Here is a 19,570-nt window from a genome sequence, read left to right as displayed (position 1 = left end):
GGCAAGACCCACTAAATACCACAAAAAGAACTTTAGCACTCTTACTTCCCAAAAAAGCTAATGACAACTTTAAGAAATGCTCTTTTTGGTCAGTTGAGAATCTAATTACAAATTCTAATTTGCATACCATACGTCGTACACAATGGCAGCAATGGCAGTATACAACACAAGCAGGACACAAAGACTCCAGAGAATGCAGAAATAGTCTGTCAGGGTACAGTTAGAAGTTATCAACACTTCTATTTTCATCTGGAAAATCACATTTGCTAATTTTTAACATGTAAAGTTAATATTCATACCCTCACTGAGCCTTGTCAATGGCTACGGTTTGCCAAACAGATGGAAGGCTCACGCAGAAAGGGCTGACAGTGTTCTGAGCGCTGTGACACAGTGCTGGTACATGCTGGGTAAGCAGCTAGTTTTAACTAAACAAACTTTCATCAAATGGGTAAAGTAATTTTAAGATTTCCTACAATAAAAAAATTGGAATTGAACACACCACCACCATCACAAGCACAAAGAAGGAAAAAGGGTCACATTAAAGTTTATCTTACTCAATGAGGTAAAAAGAAAATTTATCAACAGATCTACCAGAGTGTGGGCCAAAACAACCTCTCAAAATTACCAAGACAATCTTGTGAAAATTTATGTTCTTTACCAAAAAGAAGAAAGAATGAACTCTGCCAGAAGTGTAAAGTACTCATTTATTGCTCTATTAGCTAGGTTTGGAATATGTATATTTATGTTTCAAAAAACATGCAAAACTCAATCTTTTACTGATACAAGAACATCTTCATAATGCAACTATAACTTTAGAAATTCCATTGATAAGTGAGAAAAATGACATCATGTTAATTACTAATCTCTGATAACCTCCAAATGTTTTTGAAAGGTACTCTAAATAGTAATACATTTGGACATGAAATGAGCATAAATATACATAGAAACTATGTTTTATATAATAGTAGAGAGGAAGAGCAAGGTAACTCAGGTCCTATACTCAAGGAGTTCACTATCTAGTAGGTTAGACAAATATACAAGCAACTTTAAAATAAATGTAGTCATCAGTGCTATCAACAGGTAGCTGTCCTTCATATGCCTGTACTTCCGGTCTCCTTCAAGTTAGGGGAGGCCATGTGACTTGCTCTGACCAATGCAGCCTGAACCACACAACAGTTCTGAGCAGAAATTTAAGAGCCCAGGTGATCTTTACACTTTTCTTCTCTTTACACTAGTGACTGACAATGCTCCAGATGGTGGCAGCTCATCTGCCTGGCTGCCAAAGTGAGAATGAAGTGGTCTGTGACTGATTTGTACAGCATGAGTGAGAAATGAGCTTCTGTCTTAAGCCACTGAGGTTTTAGGGTTGTTTGTTTACACAGCTTAACCTAGCCCATCCAGAATAAGGTAGCATGAAATAATTTTGACAAAGAATGACAGGAGCTCTAAGGAAGTATACATAATCTCAGTCACACCTGCTGTCTCATTAAAGGTGATGAAATTTTAAAAACCACTGTTTTCCCCATTTAGTGACTAATTCGCTCTCAAGTTTGTCTACCACTAAACAAATCTGTGACTATTTGCCCAAGTTCCTTTCAAAAGGATTTTAAATTTTTACAAAAACCTTTCCAAGAATTCAGTTTTCAGCTTATACACAGAAGCTTACCGCTAAGTAATTCAATCCAGTTTTGGACCGTTTCTGGAGGCTGCGTCTCCTTAACGTGCTTCAGAGCTTCATCAAGAAGAACATCCCCTGTTGGAGCATCTGACTTACAAATCACCTACAATGTAATCAATAAGAATCACATGATCTATTTGATCTCTTTAGATAAAAAAAAAAAAATTATGTAAACATTTCACCATGCTTAAAGCTCCAAGTGTTCACACAGTTATCAAAGTTCAGATTTTAAATTAATTCCATATTAAGAAAATCCAGTATTTAACCTAACCAGATTAGCCACAATCATAAATGAAAATATAACATAAATGAAAATGTGCCTTAATGAGTAAAGCAAAATGGTAGAAGAGTTTATACTCATTGCAATTCCCTTCACTGCTAAACCTTGGGCTATGTGATACAGAAATTCATTTTTCAAACATTTATTAGTTACAGAAACAGACTCAATTACATATCAGAATTTGGTATATAATAAAGGTGACATTTCACATAGACATTACTAAAACAACTGGCTAAAAAATTAGAGGTAAAAAGTAAGACTTGGCTCCTCAGAGCTTATACTGCAATAAAAGATAGATTTAAATATGAAATATAATTGAGAGAATGAGAAAGTTTTCTCAAAACTGTGACAACCAGCAGAAACCCTGGAAATACCAACAGGTTCGATTACATAAAGATTTTAAATACTACAAAACATTAAGTTAAGATAGATATAGAATCCACTTGAAGAACAGAACAAACCAAGGGACTTCCCTAGTGGTCCAGCAGTTAAGACTCTGTGCTTCCAAAGCAGGGGACGTGGGTTCCGCCCCTGGTCAGGAAACTAAGACCCCACATGCTGTGTGGTGCAAAAGAGTAGAAAAATCCAGAAGTAGGGGATGACAGAAGAAAACACTACACGGCTTTAGAGTTTTTTAAAGCCTTCCATGACACTCTTGGCTAAACAAATCTCTAGCTGAAATTCTGTAATATCAAAGCTTAATTTGTTATATTATTGATACTGTTAGCTATTAAAATATTATGAAATTTAACAATATTATTTTTAAAATGGGAGTCTTCTTGAAAACTTGTCATTGACAGCATGTCCTTTTCTTTTTGATCAATCTTAGCACATTATTGACTGGGGGATTTCGGCAAAAACTGACCCCTGTGGCAAGTGATTTGATGTGTAAGTGAATACTGAAACATCTCTAGTCAATAACGTTCAGGTACAAAAGACTAATGTATTAATATGTCTCTGGTCAATAATGAGCTATAAAAGGTTAAAGAGAATATAGTATCTATTTAGGAGACAACATGACCCAATGGAAATATCATTAGAGCCAGAAATACAAGCCACGAATCTATTTTTAAATTGTTTAGTATTTACATTTAAAAAGAAAAATAAGTACAATTAATTTTAGTATATTTGATTTAACCCACCATAGCCAAAATATTGACATGTAATTGAGATATTTCATTCTTATTTTTCCACAGTAAGTCTTCAAACAGCCAGTGTGTTTTTATTTACAGCATGTCTCAATTTGCATGACTCACATTTCAAGTGTCTATTTCACAGACATGTGGCTGGTGGCCACCATACTGGACAGAGCAGATATAGAACCCTTTCATTATCACAGAGAGTTCGACTGGAGAGTGCTATTCTGGGCCATGCTTGTAGCTGGGTGTCAGAATAAGAAAAAATAAAAAGCCCTGGGATAAAAAGTTGTATGTCTATATGCTGTGGTCATGCCACCACTTCTTACTTCCCATTAACTCCCGAAATCGATTGCCATCTGGCCTCAACACTGCATTGCCCATCATTCTGAGACAGGTGTCAGGATTATAATAAACTGGGTATAGTTGGATATTTTTTCTTAGGTCAGGGATCCATAATATTAATGTAACATTACTTGTAATTTTTATTACTATTAGTAATTAATGTATATATTTCACTGATAATTAAAAATTCCTAAGGTTTTTGTCCCCCATAAATCTATGGTTGCACAGTAAAATGGAAATAAAAATTATATTCTGCTTTATGACAAATATCTAAAACAATAATTTTCAAAATTAATCTCATGCCAGTTCATTTGACTCTACTTTAAATGACTAAATTTAATTTTAATATTCCATGAGGAATATTTCCTGCTATACCACGTCTACTGTGTATATAATTTTCAAAAATATATTCTTTCCCATAGGATTATTATTCTATCTGGTATATCAATCAAAAAATGTTCAGTTTTCACCCTAAAGCATTTTGGATTTCATCATAACACAATGCATTATGAAAAAAATAGTTTTGAAACACCCTACATCCCCCAAGAAACAATGACAGACGAAGAGAAATGGCCTTGAATATTTTAGACTAAAATGAAAGTTAAAAATTCTAGAAACTAGTCAATAACACCTATATTAACACAGACCATAACAATGGAGAGAAGGAGATCTGAAAAGTATTTGTATTCTGGCAGAAAGATCAATTGCCTATGGGTGGTTAATTTGCACAGTATCACTTTTGAGTAGTTATGTCAAGTCTTCCAAATCATGGTTTTCAGAAATAGCAAATAAAGTTTGGGAGTCTTTTTGAATATGCAGGATGCAACGGCCAATGATCCTAAAAATGAATTACATTACTCATTATGTACAAAGAACCAAAAAAATCAAAGATGAAAAAAAAAAAGGAAAAAAAAGATATGGAATCATGATTCAATAAAGACTTAACTTTAAAATCAACTTATTTAACTTCTGAAAGCTATTAGTAAAACAACATGGTTCTACTGTATAATACAGGAAACTTATTCAATATCCTTCGATAAGCCACAATGGAAAAGAATATAAAAAACAATGTACAGGACCTCAGACCTATCCAAGAGGCTGTCTCCTGGGCTACAGTCTTCAGTAAGGTCCTCAATAAAACTTAACTTGAAATTTAAAAAAAAAAAAAAAAGAATATATGTATACATATAACTGAATACAATATAGCAGGAATTAGCACAGTGTAAATCAACTATACTTCAATAAAATAGAAAACTATTACTAGAAACATTCTTCATCTTTAGGCAGCACAAACTCTTCAAAAAGGCTATGTTACATAGGCCCCCTCTTACCTTTCTTGTTAATAGACTTTTACGTCTCATTCCACAAGCCTCTAGCTGTAACCTTCCTCTCAATGCTAATTCAATCAACATACAGCCACGTAATCCAGATGATATACAGTCATTCCAAAACGATGTGTAACCCTATTTAAAAAAGAGAAAACAAAAGAGTTAATTTACTTTGGAGTCAAGAAAATAAGTATTTTTTAGCCAAAGCTATTTCTCGTGCCTTTTACCTTTCATATCTTTCTCTAATTAAAATCAAAATACTGAAAAAATACAAGTACTATACATTATTAAACTAGGATTTTCAAGAACTTACTGTCTTTTCACCACTTTCTTACAAGTAACTTTGGAAGTCACTAAGTTATGTGCTAATTAGGCCCTTTCAGACTTCAGGGCTCACCCATTCAGTTAACCTCAGATCATAGTGGTTTACAACATGGGCAAAAGCAGCAGCTCAGGAAAAATAATCTAGTCCAATGTGGCCTCATGCAGAATTAGAACATCATTCAATGCTGTTTAGGATAAAAACACAAGGTTAAATTTAGATGAATATATCAGAAAACTTAGGCATGGGGTCATGCCTAGTACTCTGAATAACATACTGTAAAGCAATCAGATTCCGGCACCTCCCAACACACAACCCCAGGAGAAATTTAAGGGCAATAACCAAGGTGGATAAAAAAGCTGGACAAAATGAGACTGATAGGTATCTAGGGATTTGGGAATACTCAAGTGAAAACAGGCACTCTTTGAGAGCTAACAACTGGGTCTGTCCAAATTACAAAGCCATGAAGAGTTGCCAACTACTAAAGTACTCTACTTCCCAGGTGGCGCCAGTGGTAAAGAATCTGCCTGCCAATGCAGGAGACCCAAGAGATGTGGGTTTGATCTGTGTTGGGAAGATTCCCTGAAGGAGGAAATGGTTACCCACTCCAGTATTCGTGCCTGGAGAATTCCATGGACAGAGGAGCCTGGCAGGCTTCAGTGAGTACTCAACTCTGAAGAGAAATCAGCAGCTGTCTCTAGTCCTGTTTAAAACTCAGAATAAGGTAACATACAATTTTGGTGGGAGGGAAAACAGGTCAAAAGATTCTTTGAAGAAAAGAGGGTCTAGACTCAGGGTTATAGGGCTCTGTTGGGGTCAGTCTTGGTGCTCTGCCAGGCCACCGTGGGCAGCTTGTACTTAAGACGATGCCTGACTATCACGGTCCACGCGACTTCACTTTTGACACAGGAACTTAAATGGCGAAGCTACCCTTCTGAGAATGAAGGCTTTGAGAAAATTAGAGTTTAGACTAAGGGAGCCACAAGGAGATCAACATTAAGAAGCAGGTTTACAGGACTTTCCTGGTGGTCCAGTGGATAACACACCACACTCCCAATGCAGGAGCCCAGATTCAATCCTTGGTCAGGGAGGTAAATCACACATGCCAAAACTAAGACCCAATGCAGCCATATAAGTGTGTGTGTGTTTGGTTGTTGTTGTTGGTTTTTTTTTTTTTTTTTAATTTGTTTAAAAATAAAGAAGCCGGACTTCCCTGGTGGTATAGTGGGTAAGAATCTGCCTTCCAATGCAGGGACACAGGTTTGATCCCTGGTCCAGGAAGATTCCACATGCCATGGGCAACTAAAGCCCACATTTCTAGAGGCTGTGGGCCACAAGAAAAGCCACCACAATGAGAGGCCCGCAGGCCACAAAGATGAGTAGCCCCAGCTCATCACAACTACAGAAAGCCCATGCAGCGATGAAGACCCAAAACAACCAAGTACTTAATAAATAAATAAATAAATATTTTTTTAATTTATATAAAAAATAAAGAAGCAGACTTAAATGTGAGGCAGGGGAAGCAGATATTGTTTAGATTTGAGGGGATTCTTTTAAACTTAGTTTTTTTTAGGGATCTGGTTAAATTAAGATCACTAGAGATTAGCTAAGTAGTTAATAAGACCAATAACTTAACAGATGTTAGGTAAAATCCATGGCTTGTGTATCCATCCAATACTATTAAAGCTCTAGGAAACCCAGAAATGGATTCACATGAAATCAAAGTTATAGCTATCTGGCTTCAACGGGCCTGGACATACAGATGGGAGTTCCCAGGTGAGCCTCTACAAACTATAAATAATAGAGTATACCTCATAAGACAGTGATGGATCAAGTACAGGACCATGCCCTGTCTCTGCAGCCTGGAAATTTCTGATGAACAGTACTTATTAGAAACTTAGGGACTTCCCTGGCAGTCCAGTGGTTAAGAGTCTGCCTTCCAATGCAGGGGGTGTGTATTCAATGGCTGGTCGGGAACTAAGATCCCTGCCTCAGGGCAACTAAGCCTGTATGAGGCCAGCAAAGATCCAGTGCAGCTAAAAACAATAAACAATAAAAATTAAAAGAATGATCGATTTCACCTTAGAAAAAAGGGAGAGGGGAGAATCTTACATTTGCTAGCAGACAACAAAATACACCTCAACTTCAACTGCCCTGAGAATAAAGGTATACCCAGAGAAGTTAGCAAAATGGAGTATTTAACAGGACTTCAAAGATTTACATGTAGTGAATGGCTTTTGGGCATTAACATTAAAGACGCATACTTAAACAGAATTGACTTCACGTGGGAAAACAGACAAATGGACATGGACAGTTCTGTACCAAAGCTTCCAGGACTCATACACAATATTCCAAAGATCAGTGAAGCCACCAAAACCATACCAAGCAGGCTGACGACACCTGCCAAAATCCACATCATAAAAGTATGATCAGGAATTAAGCAAGTTGCAGGAAGCAGGAGAGAAAAGGGGAGTTGTTACTTAGTCGCTAAGTCATGTCTAACTCTTTTGCAACCCCACGGACTCTAGCCCCGCCAGTCTCTGTTCATGGGATTCTCCAGGCAAGAATACCAAAGTGGGTAGCCATTCCCTCCTTCAGGGGATCTTCCTGACCCAGGGGTCGAACCTGTGTCTCCTGCATTGGTAGGCAGATTCTTTACCACTGAGCCATGAGGGAAGCCCATAGCTGAACAAAAATATTTTATATTACTGGATAAGATGGTGGCAATGCCATCCTTGAGAATTAAGTATATTAGAAGGAAAAGAACCAAGTGAATTTGGTCATGACCTAGGCCAGCAAGATTCTGCAATGAATCCATGTCACTTTTACACATACAAGCAAAACTACTGAAGCTGGGGCACCAGCTTAGATCCTGCCAAGTGCTAAAGAGCACTTCCATCTTTTAATCTCTAGTGCTAACCATACAACTACATTTTACTGATCTCCAAACATAAGTTTAGTCTCTCTATATGAGATGATGGAAGCTAACTAAACTTACTGTGGTAATCATTTCACCATATAGGCCTACTTCGGTTTGGTAAATATCAGAGATATCACAGAATTGTTTCCAGACCACAGGAACAAAGCCAGTATCACAAGAAGTGAGTCACACAAATGTTATGGCTTCCCAGTGCACATAAAAGTTAATATATACACTACACTATACTACTACTACTGCTACTAAGTCGCTTCGGTCGTGTCCGACTCTGTGTGACCCCACAGACAGCAGCCCACCAGGCTCCGCCATCCCTGGAATGCTCCAGGCAAGAACACTGGAGTGGGTTGCCATTTCCTTATAAACAAAAAAAAAGAAAATGTATATACCTTAGTTTTAAAATTCCTTATTGCTAATTTAAAAACACCTTTAATTTGTAAAACATATGGTATCTGTGAAGCACAGTAAAGCAAAGCACAATAAAATAAGGTATGCCTGCATGTGTAAATTAAACCACGATACTGTACACCTTAAATTTATACAGGGATGTATGTCAATTATTTCTCAATAAAACTGAGGGGGAGAAGTTGTATCTCTGGTATTGGGATGCATTTAAAAATAGATGGTATCTTGAAAGAAATACAGTATTATAGCTACTGCTGCTGCTGCTAAGTCGCTTCAGTCGTGTCCGACTCTGTGCGACCCCACAGACGGCAGCCCACCAGGCTCCCCCGTCCCTGGGATTCTCCAGGCAAGAATACAGGAGTGGGTTGCCATTTCCTCCTCCAATGCATGAAAGTGAAAAGTGAAAGTGAAGTCGCTCAGTCGTGTCTGACTCTAGCGACCCCATGGACTGCAGCCTTCCAGGCTCCTCCACCCATGGGATTCTCCAGGCAAGAGTACTGGAGTGGGGTGCCATTGGTTAACGTAAACCCATGGAAGAGAGGACAGACATGGGGCACAGGCCTCACAGGTGCACAGCAGTCAGATGAAGAACTGGCGTCTAACTTGTCAGTTACTAGGAGCCTTAAAACTTGGTCAGACTGGCTGACTGACCATCCAAATCTAGGCAGACCACCAATCTACCTGACTTCTCAGTGCGAAAGACTTCATCAGAGCAGGTAACACCACACCGGCCCGGGGATTTGTCCTCAGATAAAACACCACTCCTGAAACAATTACAAGGACTTGTGTTCTAAATAGGAAAGTTATATATTCAGGGCATGAATGTGTTTTTGCCCTAGTAAAAATCTTATACCGTATCTGTCAAAAGGGCAGTTCAGTTCAGTCGCTGTCACTTCCAGCTCTTTGCGACCCATGAAGAGCAGCACTCCAGGCCTCCCTGTCCATCACCAACTGCCAGAGTCTACCTAAACCCATGTCCATTGAGTCGGTGATACCATCCAACCATGTCATCCACTGCCGTCCCCTTCTCCTCCTGCCTTCAATCTTTCCCAGCATGAGGGTCTTTTCAAATGAGTCAGTTCTTCACATCAGGTGGCCAAAGTATTGGAGTTTCAGCTTCAGCATCAGTTCTTGCAATGAATATTCAGGACTGATTTCCTTTAGGATGGACTGGTTGGATCTCCTTGCAGTCCAAAGGACTCTCAAGAGTCTTCTCCAACACCACAGTTCAAAAGCATCAATTTTTCAGCACTCAGCTTTCCTTATAGTCCAACTCTCACATCCATACATGACTACTGAAAAAAACCACAGCTTTGACTACCCTAGCTTAATCCAAAAATAGGGTACTAGTATTCAAAGTTCAGGGTCACATGAAGGGAGAACCACTGGCCAGGCAATCAGCTTAGTGACAAAGCAGCAGCACTCCATTAGGAATACCAGTAGCCACAGGATCTTGAGGATGTCCTCTACTCACTGCAGAAGACTCAACTTCTGGGTCCTGAAGGAGGTTAGAGAACCACAAACACACAAAAAAAACTATATGGGGGCCCTACAAGTTTAAGATTGGGATCAGAATCAGCTATTCCTAAAATATAAGAATGGAAGAGGCAGAGATATGCCAAGTAGCAGTGGATCATACACTACCCCCACAAGAATCCAGAGAAACAGGATTTCATTAGGCCTGGGTCCAAAACAAGGGGAAACATTCAAGAACAGATGGTCCCATGAAGACCCTAACATGGCTGTCCTGGGGAGCTGAAATGCTAGAAAATCAAATCAGGCACATTTGAAAGTCATACCACATGCAGCTCACAAGTGTGTTAGTCACTCAGTCGTGTCCAACTCTTGGCAACCCCATGGACTGTAGCCTGCCAGGCTCCTCTGTCCATGGAATTCTCCAGGCAAGAATACTGAAGTGGGTTGCCATTTCCTCCTCCAGGGGATCTTTGCAACTCAAGGATCGAACCCTGGTCTCCTGCATTGAAGGCAGATTCTTTACTGTCTGAACCACCAGGGAAGCCTAAGTCTTCAACAAAATCAAGACTAGAATATAAGAGGCAGGCAATCAGAAAGCCCTGGAAGCTAATTCAAAGCACCTCTACTTGCCTTTTACCAAAATTTAATAATAACAACTAATGATAACCAGGTAGGTGGAGCGTTTCCCAACAGAATGCCAGCTAAATTGACTACAGAGTGCTCCCATCAATCTTACATTTTTGGTAACACTCAGCATCTGTGACTCAGACAAATGGCCAATCTTTAGGCAGACCTCACGAGAAGCTTGTAACTTTAAGTGGGATATATGACCTTTATCATACAGTATGCCACTCAGAAGCAAGGAGCAGAACAGAAAGAATGAAGGCACAGGAACGAATGAGGCAATGACACCAGGGACAAGCTCTGCCCTTCAGTGGGCAGTTCCAATATCTAAACGTAGGGGACAGAGAATACATGCAGTAATCTGACATTACTGCAGATCTAAGCAACAACCTCCAACACAACTTTTTCTCAGCGATGAGATAAAATTTACTTGGATCTTTATTTGCCTGATTCCCTTTTTCTTCTCAAGTGGCTCCACTTGGGAGGATTTCAAAGGGAAATGTTCACTGGGGCCCCTAAATATGCTAACACTGAATTCTCATCATTCAACTTTTGAGTTCCAGAATATTTAACCAGAAGCCTTTTATTGTTTAAGACTAACTGTTGTTAATATATGGACAAGGTATAGACAACAGTTTTCATATTTTACAAGCATGTTTCTGTTTTTATGAAATGACTAAAAACAACATATCTGTATATAATGTTTAATTCTATTGTCACCACTGTTTCAGAAATGGCACAGACTTTCCTCAGCAAAAGAAAATAACAGGTTTCCAAATACATTTGGGATTTACTATAGGTGGCGCTAGCAGTAAAGAACCTGCCTGCCAATGCAGGAGACAAGAGATGACAGTTCAATCCCTGCATCGGAAAGATCCCTTGGAGGGCACAGCAACACACTCCAGTATTCTTGCCTGAAGAAACTCATGGACAGAGGAGCCTGGTGGGCTACAGTCCACAGGGTCACAAAGTCAGACATGACTGAAGCAACTGAGCACACACGCACCAAACTCACTCCAAAAGTTGTACTACTGAGACCACTCTTGGCTCACATCCACCTTTTAGAAACTTGCCCTCTACAGATTTTACAGAAAGGGATGACTATTCTGCCAAATCTAATTGGACCAGGATGGGTACATTAAAGTTCTCCTCCTGGGAATCTGAACTTGGCACACAAAGGCTGCATCATTTAGGTGGGCATGGACAATAGAGATGTAACTGGTTATGTGGATTCAGAAGTCACTGGCCGTTCTTCACAAATGCAACCAGAGAATGATGATAAACAGAAAGGAACAGAAGAGAGACATGCAGGCATGAGAACATACAGTGTAAGGCAGACCCAGACATACACATAGAGACACAGAGAAAAGCATCCTAACAACAGCATTGTGCCTGTATCTTTGGGTTGTACCTCTAAACCTTATTTCCAAAAGATTGACCTGTATCTCCTTTCCTTAGGTTACTTGCAGAAATTTGTTCTTGCAAGCAGCTAACTTTTAGTAATGCCAAAAGGAATTTAATGAAATATTAAATCAGTGGTATCTGAAAAAGTTTGTGTATAGAAACTATAACTAAAAGATTCATCACAGGCTAAAAAAATATTATGCGTGGCCAAGGAATTCAAATTTGCATACATAAACTCCAGTACTTTGGCCACCTCATGCAAAGAGTTGACTTACTGGAAAAGACTCTGATGCTGGGAGGGATTGGGGGCAGGAGGAGAAGGGGACGACAGAGGATGAGATGGCTGGATGGCATCAGCAACTCAATGGATTTGAGTTTGAGTGAACTCCGGGAGATGGTGATGTTCAGGGAGGCCTGGCGTGCTGTGATTCATGGGGTTGCAAAGAGTCAGACACGACTGAACGACTGAACTGAACCTTTAGTTGTTTATCAGAACACCAGTAAGTGTGATTGTGACAAGGGTAGTGGCTTACTGAAAACAAACAGCAGTCCCATCAACAAAACGAACCTGTCAGACAGCAAATTAGGGCTTGTGATTATCAAGTGCCACATTCCAATTAATCTCATCTAACTAGAAACAAATGAAATCCCAACATGATTAACCTTAAAAGACAGAAAATACATACACACTAAGAGACACATTAATAATTTACTTATACATCAAACCCAAACTAAGGGACACTCTATCAAATAATGATTAAAGAACTAAAGAAAACCACATTTAAAGAATTAGTGGGGTACTCGTACCCCACTGTTCATCGCAGTACTGTTTATAATAGCCAGGACATGGAAGCAACCTAGATGTCCATCAGCAGATGAATGGATAAGAAAGCTGTGGTACATATACACAATGGAGTATTATTCAGCCATTAAAAAGAATACATTTGAATCAGTTCTAATGAGGTGGATGAAACTGGAGCCTATTATACAGAGTGAAGTAAGCCAGAAAGAAAAACACCAATACAGTATACTAACGCATATATATGGAATTTAGAAAGATGGTAACAATAACCCTGTGTACGAGACAGCAAAAGAGACACTGATGTATAGAACAGTCTTATGGACTCTGTGGGAGAGGGAGAGGGTGGGAAGATTTGGGAGAATGGCATTGAAACATGTAAAATATCATGTATGAAATGAGATGCCAGTCCAGGTTCGATGCACGATACTGGATGCTTGGGGCTGGTGCACTGGGACGACCCAGAGGGATGGAATGGGGAGGGAGGAGGGAGGAGGGTTCAGGATGGGGAACACATGTGTACCTGTGGCGGATTCATTTTGATATTTGGCAAATCTAATACAGTTATGTTAAGTTTAAAAATAAAATAAAATTAAAAAAAAAAAAAAAAGAATTAGTGGGAAAAATAACAATGACTCATTAATAAAAATAACGATTCATCAAATATTGAACCTCAGTTAAGAGAATAAAATTCTTTAGTTAAAAAATATCACTGAATGAACCATATAATTACTCTTATTTTTTCCACTGTTTTCTTTTTCAACCTTTTATTTCCAGGAATTCTTTAAAAAAAAAAAAAAAGAGCTAATGCCTATTTTATATACTTCATTGAAAAAAGTTTATTTTAGGTTTCTTTTGTATTCTTGAAGTAAAACATGTTCAGCTAGTTCTAAAATGAAGTATCTCCTAAGGAAATGATCTAACCGAAGTCCAAGAATAAAAGAGATCACTGTTGTCCTTCTCTATTATTAATTCCTATATGGACGGTAGATCCAAAAATAACTGGAGAGGCGAAGAGAGGAAGAAAAACTAATCAACCTGTGTAGAAATTGCTCGAAAGAAAGAAGTATGGATGAATTAATTGATGTACTTGGGAAAAAGGTTAAAACGTCTTGTTTTCCTGGTTAATGCATAATACAAGTTGTGTTACTATCTGAAGGTAATTGGGAAACTATGATATATCTGCCAAAACTCATAAATGTTATACTAGCAACCATCTGTTTGAAAATAGGGGAATAAAGGTCTTTTTTTTCCTGTCCAAAGAAAAAAAGTATGACTGGGACTTCTCTGGTGGCATGGCAGATAAGAATCCACCTGCCAATGCAGGGGACACAGGTTTGATCCTTGGTCCAGGAAGGTTCCACAGCCTGTGAGCCACAGCTAATGAGTTTCTGTGCCACAACTACTGAAGCCCACATGCCTTAGGGCCAGCAACTCGCAACTAAGCCCAAGTGCTGCAATTAAAGAAGCCTGTGTGCCTACAGACCATGCTCCACAGCAAGGGAAGCCACCAGTGAGAAATCTATGCACCACAACTAGAGAGCAGCCCTCACTCTCTGCAACTAGAGAAAGTCTGCATGCAGCAATCAAGACCCAGCATAGCCAAAAATAAGTAAATGTAGCAGTGTGTATATGTCACACACACACACACTACGACTATAGTGAAAAGTTTACTAGAGGAGCTCAACAGTAGATGAGAGATGAGAAAGAGTCAATGAACTTGAATTTGAATTTAAAGAACAAGATGGAAAGTAATGAAGAAAACAGGAAAAACCTCAGTGGGCTTCCCTTGTGGCTCAGCTGGTAAAGAATCTGCCTGTAATGCAGGCGACCTGGGTTCAATCCCTGGGTTGGGAGGATCTCTTTAAGAAGGGAAAGGCTACCCACTCCAGTATTCTGGCCTGGAGAATTCCATGGACTGTAGAGTCCATGGGGTCGCAAAGAGTCAGACATGACTGAGTGACTCCCACTTCACTTTCACTTCAGAGAGTAGTGTTCAAGCAAGCCTCCCAGTAGCGACAAGAGCCTCAAAAAGAGGAGAAAGCAGAAAAAATAGTAACTGAAAACTTCCCCAAATATGGTGAAAAATATTCATCGAAGATCCAGAGCATCATACCCAGATGCATCACAGTCAAACTGCTAACATTAAACAAAGAGTATATATTATATACTGGAAAAGCAACAAGAAAAAAACAACTTATCCCATTTAAGGGAACAATACAATTACCAGATAACCTCTCACTAGAAATACTGGAAACCAAAAGGCATTAGGATAACATATTCAGTGCTGAAAGAAACAAACTATCAACCAAGAATCTATACCCAGCAAAATACCCTTCAAAGCTGAAGATGAAACAGACATTTACAAGTAAACAAAGGCTGAATTTGTTGCTAGCAGATATGCCTTATAAGCAATACTAAAAGAACTCCTGCCGATTTTAAGTAAATTAATATCAGACAGTATTTCAAATCCATATAAAGAAAAGATAGATGCAAAGGTAAATGAACAAGGAAGACTATATATTTTCTATTTTTGCCTTTAAAAACTCACTTAAAAGCAAAAGATTGCATAAAATAGTAAGTATAAAACAGTATTGAGTTATGTGCCCTTGTAATATTTCTGACAATAATGAACAAAGGAAAGGGGTAAATGAAGATATACTGGAGCATAGTTTCTGTATTTTGTTGGAACTAAATGAGTATTACTTTAAAGAAGATTAAGGAAAAAACTCCAATGGATATAGGTGTGCAGTGAGGAAGGCAAGGCGGAAGAAAGGGAGGAGTAGGAAAATTTAAATAGTATAACTTTATTTTTCCATTTAACACAAAAGAAGATGGTAGAAGAGGTAGAGAGACAAAAAGGACATCTGACACAGAAAACAAAGAGCACAGTGGCTGGTATAAATCCAACTCTATCGGTAATCACATTAAATGTGTGGGCTAGATCAGATACTCTGATGGTCAAGTTTCATAGACTGGATAAAAGATTTAACCATACCTATGTTGTCTACAAGAGACAGTTTAGATTCAAAGACACAAACAGATTTAAAAGAATGAATTTTTTTAAAAACCATGGAAACACTAATTCAAAGAAAGCTGGAATATTGTATTAACATGAGACAAAGTAGAGATCAGAATAAGGAAAACTGAAAGACACAAAGGGCAATGTTTCATAATGATAACAGAGTTAACCATCAGGAAAATTTAACTATTACACACAGAAACACCTAACAAGAGAATCCCAAAATACATGATACAAACCTAACAGAAAGGAAAAACAGACAACACAGTAAAAGTAGTGGAAAACCACACTGTTAACTGATACAACTAGAGAGAAAACAAAGATATAGCATTGAACAATATGATACAACTAGAGAGAAAACAACCGAAGATACAGCACTGAACAACAGTATCAACCAATTTGACTTAAATGACATTTATAGAACACTCCAACCAACAACAGCAAAATACATTTTCTTTTCAAGCACACAAATATTTCCCAAGATACCTCATAAGCCAGCCCACAAATCAATGAATGTAAAAGGAGTGAAACACAGAAAATGCTTTACTCCAAGAGAATTAAATCAGAATTAAAACAACAGAATGAAATGCGAAATATCTCCACATGAGAAATAATCCATGGCTCAAAGAATTACAAAGGCAGGAAGAAGTAGCCTGAACTAAAAGAATATGAAAACACAAAATATAAAAACCTACAGGATGCAGCTAAAGCAGTGTTTAGAAAGACATCTGAAGCTTTATTAAATACCTGTATTACAGAAGACGACCTCAAATCAACAACCTAATCTTGTACGTTAAGAAATCAGAAAAAGAGCAAACTAAATCCAAAGCAATCAAAGAGAAGGAAATGATAAAGCTTAGCATGGAAACCAATGAAATGCAAAACAGAAAAATAGAAGAGGGGACAAAGGTCAATAAAGCCAGCTTATTTCTTTTAAAAAGATCAATGTTAAAACAGGCATATGGAGAGGAAGAAAGGAGAGGGACAAAAGATCCACGAAGTACCAAGATAAAAAAACAGGAGGAACATCACTTCCAACCTTACAGAAATTTAAAGGATTATAAGGAAATACTAAAAACAGCTTTATGCCAATAAAGTAGACAATTTAGACAAAATGTTCAAACTGCTGGATAAACAGCAATGACCAAAACCAACTGAAGAAGAAATACAAAATCAGAATAAAACCTGTAACGAGAAGTTGAATGAGGAGTTGAATTATCTTCCAAGAGTGTTACTGAGGATGTAAGAAGAAGAATCAGCCTACCAGATGTAGATAAACCTGAATATTGCCCACAGCCACAAGAAAACTTCTTGTGGGCAGGGGGTGGGGGTGGGGTGCGCGGTAAAGCAGGTCATTTTATATCCTCTTTGAGTCTTCACTTTCTCATTTACAAAACGAAAAAGACAGATTTCAAGCATTCTACAAGTATGATTCTAACCAACTGGGAATTCCCTGTGGAGGTATGTGGCTTAAAGCAAAACAGGATACATGATCTATTTTAATCTCTGAAAAAAGCATTTGCAGGTCCATCATCAAGGTTATTCTTCAAACTGCTTCAGTTCAGTTCAGTTCAGTCACTCAGTCGTGTCCAACTCTTTGCGACCCCATGAATCGCAGCACGCCAGGCCTCCCTGTCCATCACCAACTCCCAGAGTTCACCCAAACTCATATCCATCGAGTCAGTGATGCCATCCAGCCATCTCATCCTCTGTCGTCCCCTTCTCTTCCTGCCCCCAATTCCTCCCAGCATCAGAGTCTTTTCCAATGAGTCAACTCTTCACATGAGGTGGCCAAAGTACTGGAGTTTCATCTTCAGCATCAGTCCTTCCAATGAACACCCAGGACTGGTCTCCTCTAGGATGGACTGGTTGGTCTCCTTGCAGTCCAAGGGACTCACAAGAGTCTTCTCTAGCACCACAGTTCAAAAGCATCAATTCTTCAGTGCTCAGCCTTCTTCACAGTCCAACTGTCACATCCATACATGACCAAAGGAAAAACCATAGCCTTGACTAGACAGACCTTTGTTGGCAAAGTAATGTCTCTGCTTTTGAATATGCTATCTAGGTTGGTCATAGCTTTCCTTCCAAGGAGTAAGCGTCTTTTAATTTCACGGCTGCGATCACTATCTGCAGTGATTTTGGAGCCCCCAAAAATAAAGTCTGACACTGTTTCCACTGTTTCTCCATCTATTTACCATGAAGTGATGGGACTGACAGTATATAAAGAACTGTAAAAGATAAGCATTTATAATGGGGTACCTAAAAATTGGTGTTTGGCACTATCATACATAATGTAGAAATGAACAAGAAAATTTTCCAGTTTTCACGTGACACGGAGATCATCTTAAATATCAAACTGATCAAACAAGAAATTATATGAGAAATTTAAAAAATTTCCTGAGACAAATGAACATGGAAATACAATATAGCAGAATTTATCGGATTCACCAACAGCCTCTAGATAAATGATGTGATACTGGTACATGAACAAACAGACCAAGAGAATTAATAAATCCAGAAATAGACCCAAGAATACACTGAAATCTAGTATATGATAAATGTGCTATCTTAAATCATATACCTGATAAGGGATAAATATCCAAAGTATATAAAGAATTCATATAACAGCAAAAAAAAATGATAATCCAGTTAAAAAAAGGGCAAAGAACCCAAACAGACATTTCTCCAAAGTAGATGGTACTCAGTATAAGAAGGAAAGATGGGCAATTTAATCATTAGTATTAAGAACTACTGGATAGCCATTTAGAAAAACAAAATTGGACCCGTACTTCATATTACACACCATAATTAACTCCAAATGGATGAGAGATTAAAATGTAAAATGAAACAATATAAAGCACTATAAGAAAATAGGAGTAAATACCTTCATAACCTAATTTGGGGGCAAGGGGTGGGTGGAAAAGCTTCCAGCTACTGCTCAAAATCTAGAAGAAATACATATGGATAAATTGTATTACATAAGTTTTTTTTTTTAAAGTAATCATGGCAAAAGCATCAACAAAGTAAAAAAGACAAAAGGAAATGTAGGAAAATAATTTATAACATCTCACAAAGACACAATTAGTTCCTAAAAATTAAAGGAAAATAAGATCAAGGGACTTCCCTAGCAGTCCAGTGGTTAAGACTCTGTGCTTCCACTGCTGGGGGATGTGGGTTCAATCCCTGTTTGGGGAATCAAGATCCCACGTGCTGCAGCCAAAAAATTTAAAAAAAAAAGGAAAATAAGATCAATACTCAATTTTTTAAAGGCAAAGATACAAACAGTAAATTTACAAAAGAAATGAAAATGACTTAAACATATGTAAAGATGCTTCCTATCATTAACAATACACATTTAAATAACAGGAGAAAAACAAAACCAATCAAAAAATGGGCAAAACAAGTGTCTATAAAAGATGAATGGATAAACAAAATGTGCTACATACATACAATAGAATATTATTCAGCTTTAAAAAGAAACAAAATTCTGACAAATGCTATAACAAGATGAACCGGGTCTGCTAAGTGACATAAGCCAGTTACAAAAAGGCAAAAGCTGTATGATTTCATTTTTATGAGGTGCCTAGAGGAGTCAAAACCACTGCCAGTACAGTGGTGGCTGCCCCAGACAGCTGGGAGGAGCAATGAGGAGCTGTCACTTAATTGGTAAGGAATTCCAGGGAGGGATGAACAGTGGCGACGGTTGCACAACAATGAGAATGTCCTTACTGTTACTGAACTATAGACTTTAAAATGGCTAATATAGTGAATTCTGTTATGAACATTTTAGTACAATTTTTAAAACTACATGAGACA

The 19,570-nt window shown here is 38.2% G+C and overlaps 1 protein-coding gene across 1 annotated transcript in view; it reads right to left on the bottom strand.

The window, feature by feature from the left end:
- Positions 1 to 19,570, bottom strand: part of GOLPH3 (golgi phosphoprotein 3) — a 50,051-nt gene that overhangs the window by 11,294 nt on the left and 19,187 nt on the right. The window contains exons 2-3 of the mRNA XM_055554953.1: positions 4,771 to 4,902; positions 1,667 to 1,781 (exon numbers count right to left, since the gene is read on the bottom strand). Of these exons, the coding sequence (XP_055410928.1) occupies positions 1,667 to 1,781; positions 4,771 to 4,902 (247 nt within the window). The remainder of the gene's footprint in view (positions 1 to 1,666; positions 1,782 to 4,770; positions 4,903 to 19,570) is intronic.

Source organism: Bubalus kerabau, chromosome 18 (genome assembly GCF_029407905.1).
Source record: "Bubalus kerabau isolate K-KA32 ecotype Philippines breed swamp buffalo chromosome 18, PCC_UOA_SB_1v2, whole genome shotgun sequence".
Classification (NCBI taxonomy): domain Eukaryota; kingdom Metazoa; phylum Chordata; class Mammalia; order Artiodactyla; family Bovidae; genus Bubalus; species Bubalus kerabau.
The sequence above is the reverse complement of the archived record's forward strand: the minus strand, read 5'-3'. Positions and strand labels throughout refer to the sequence as shown.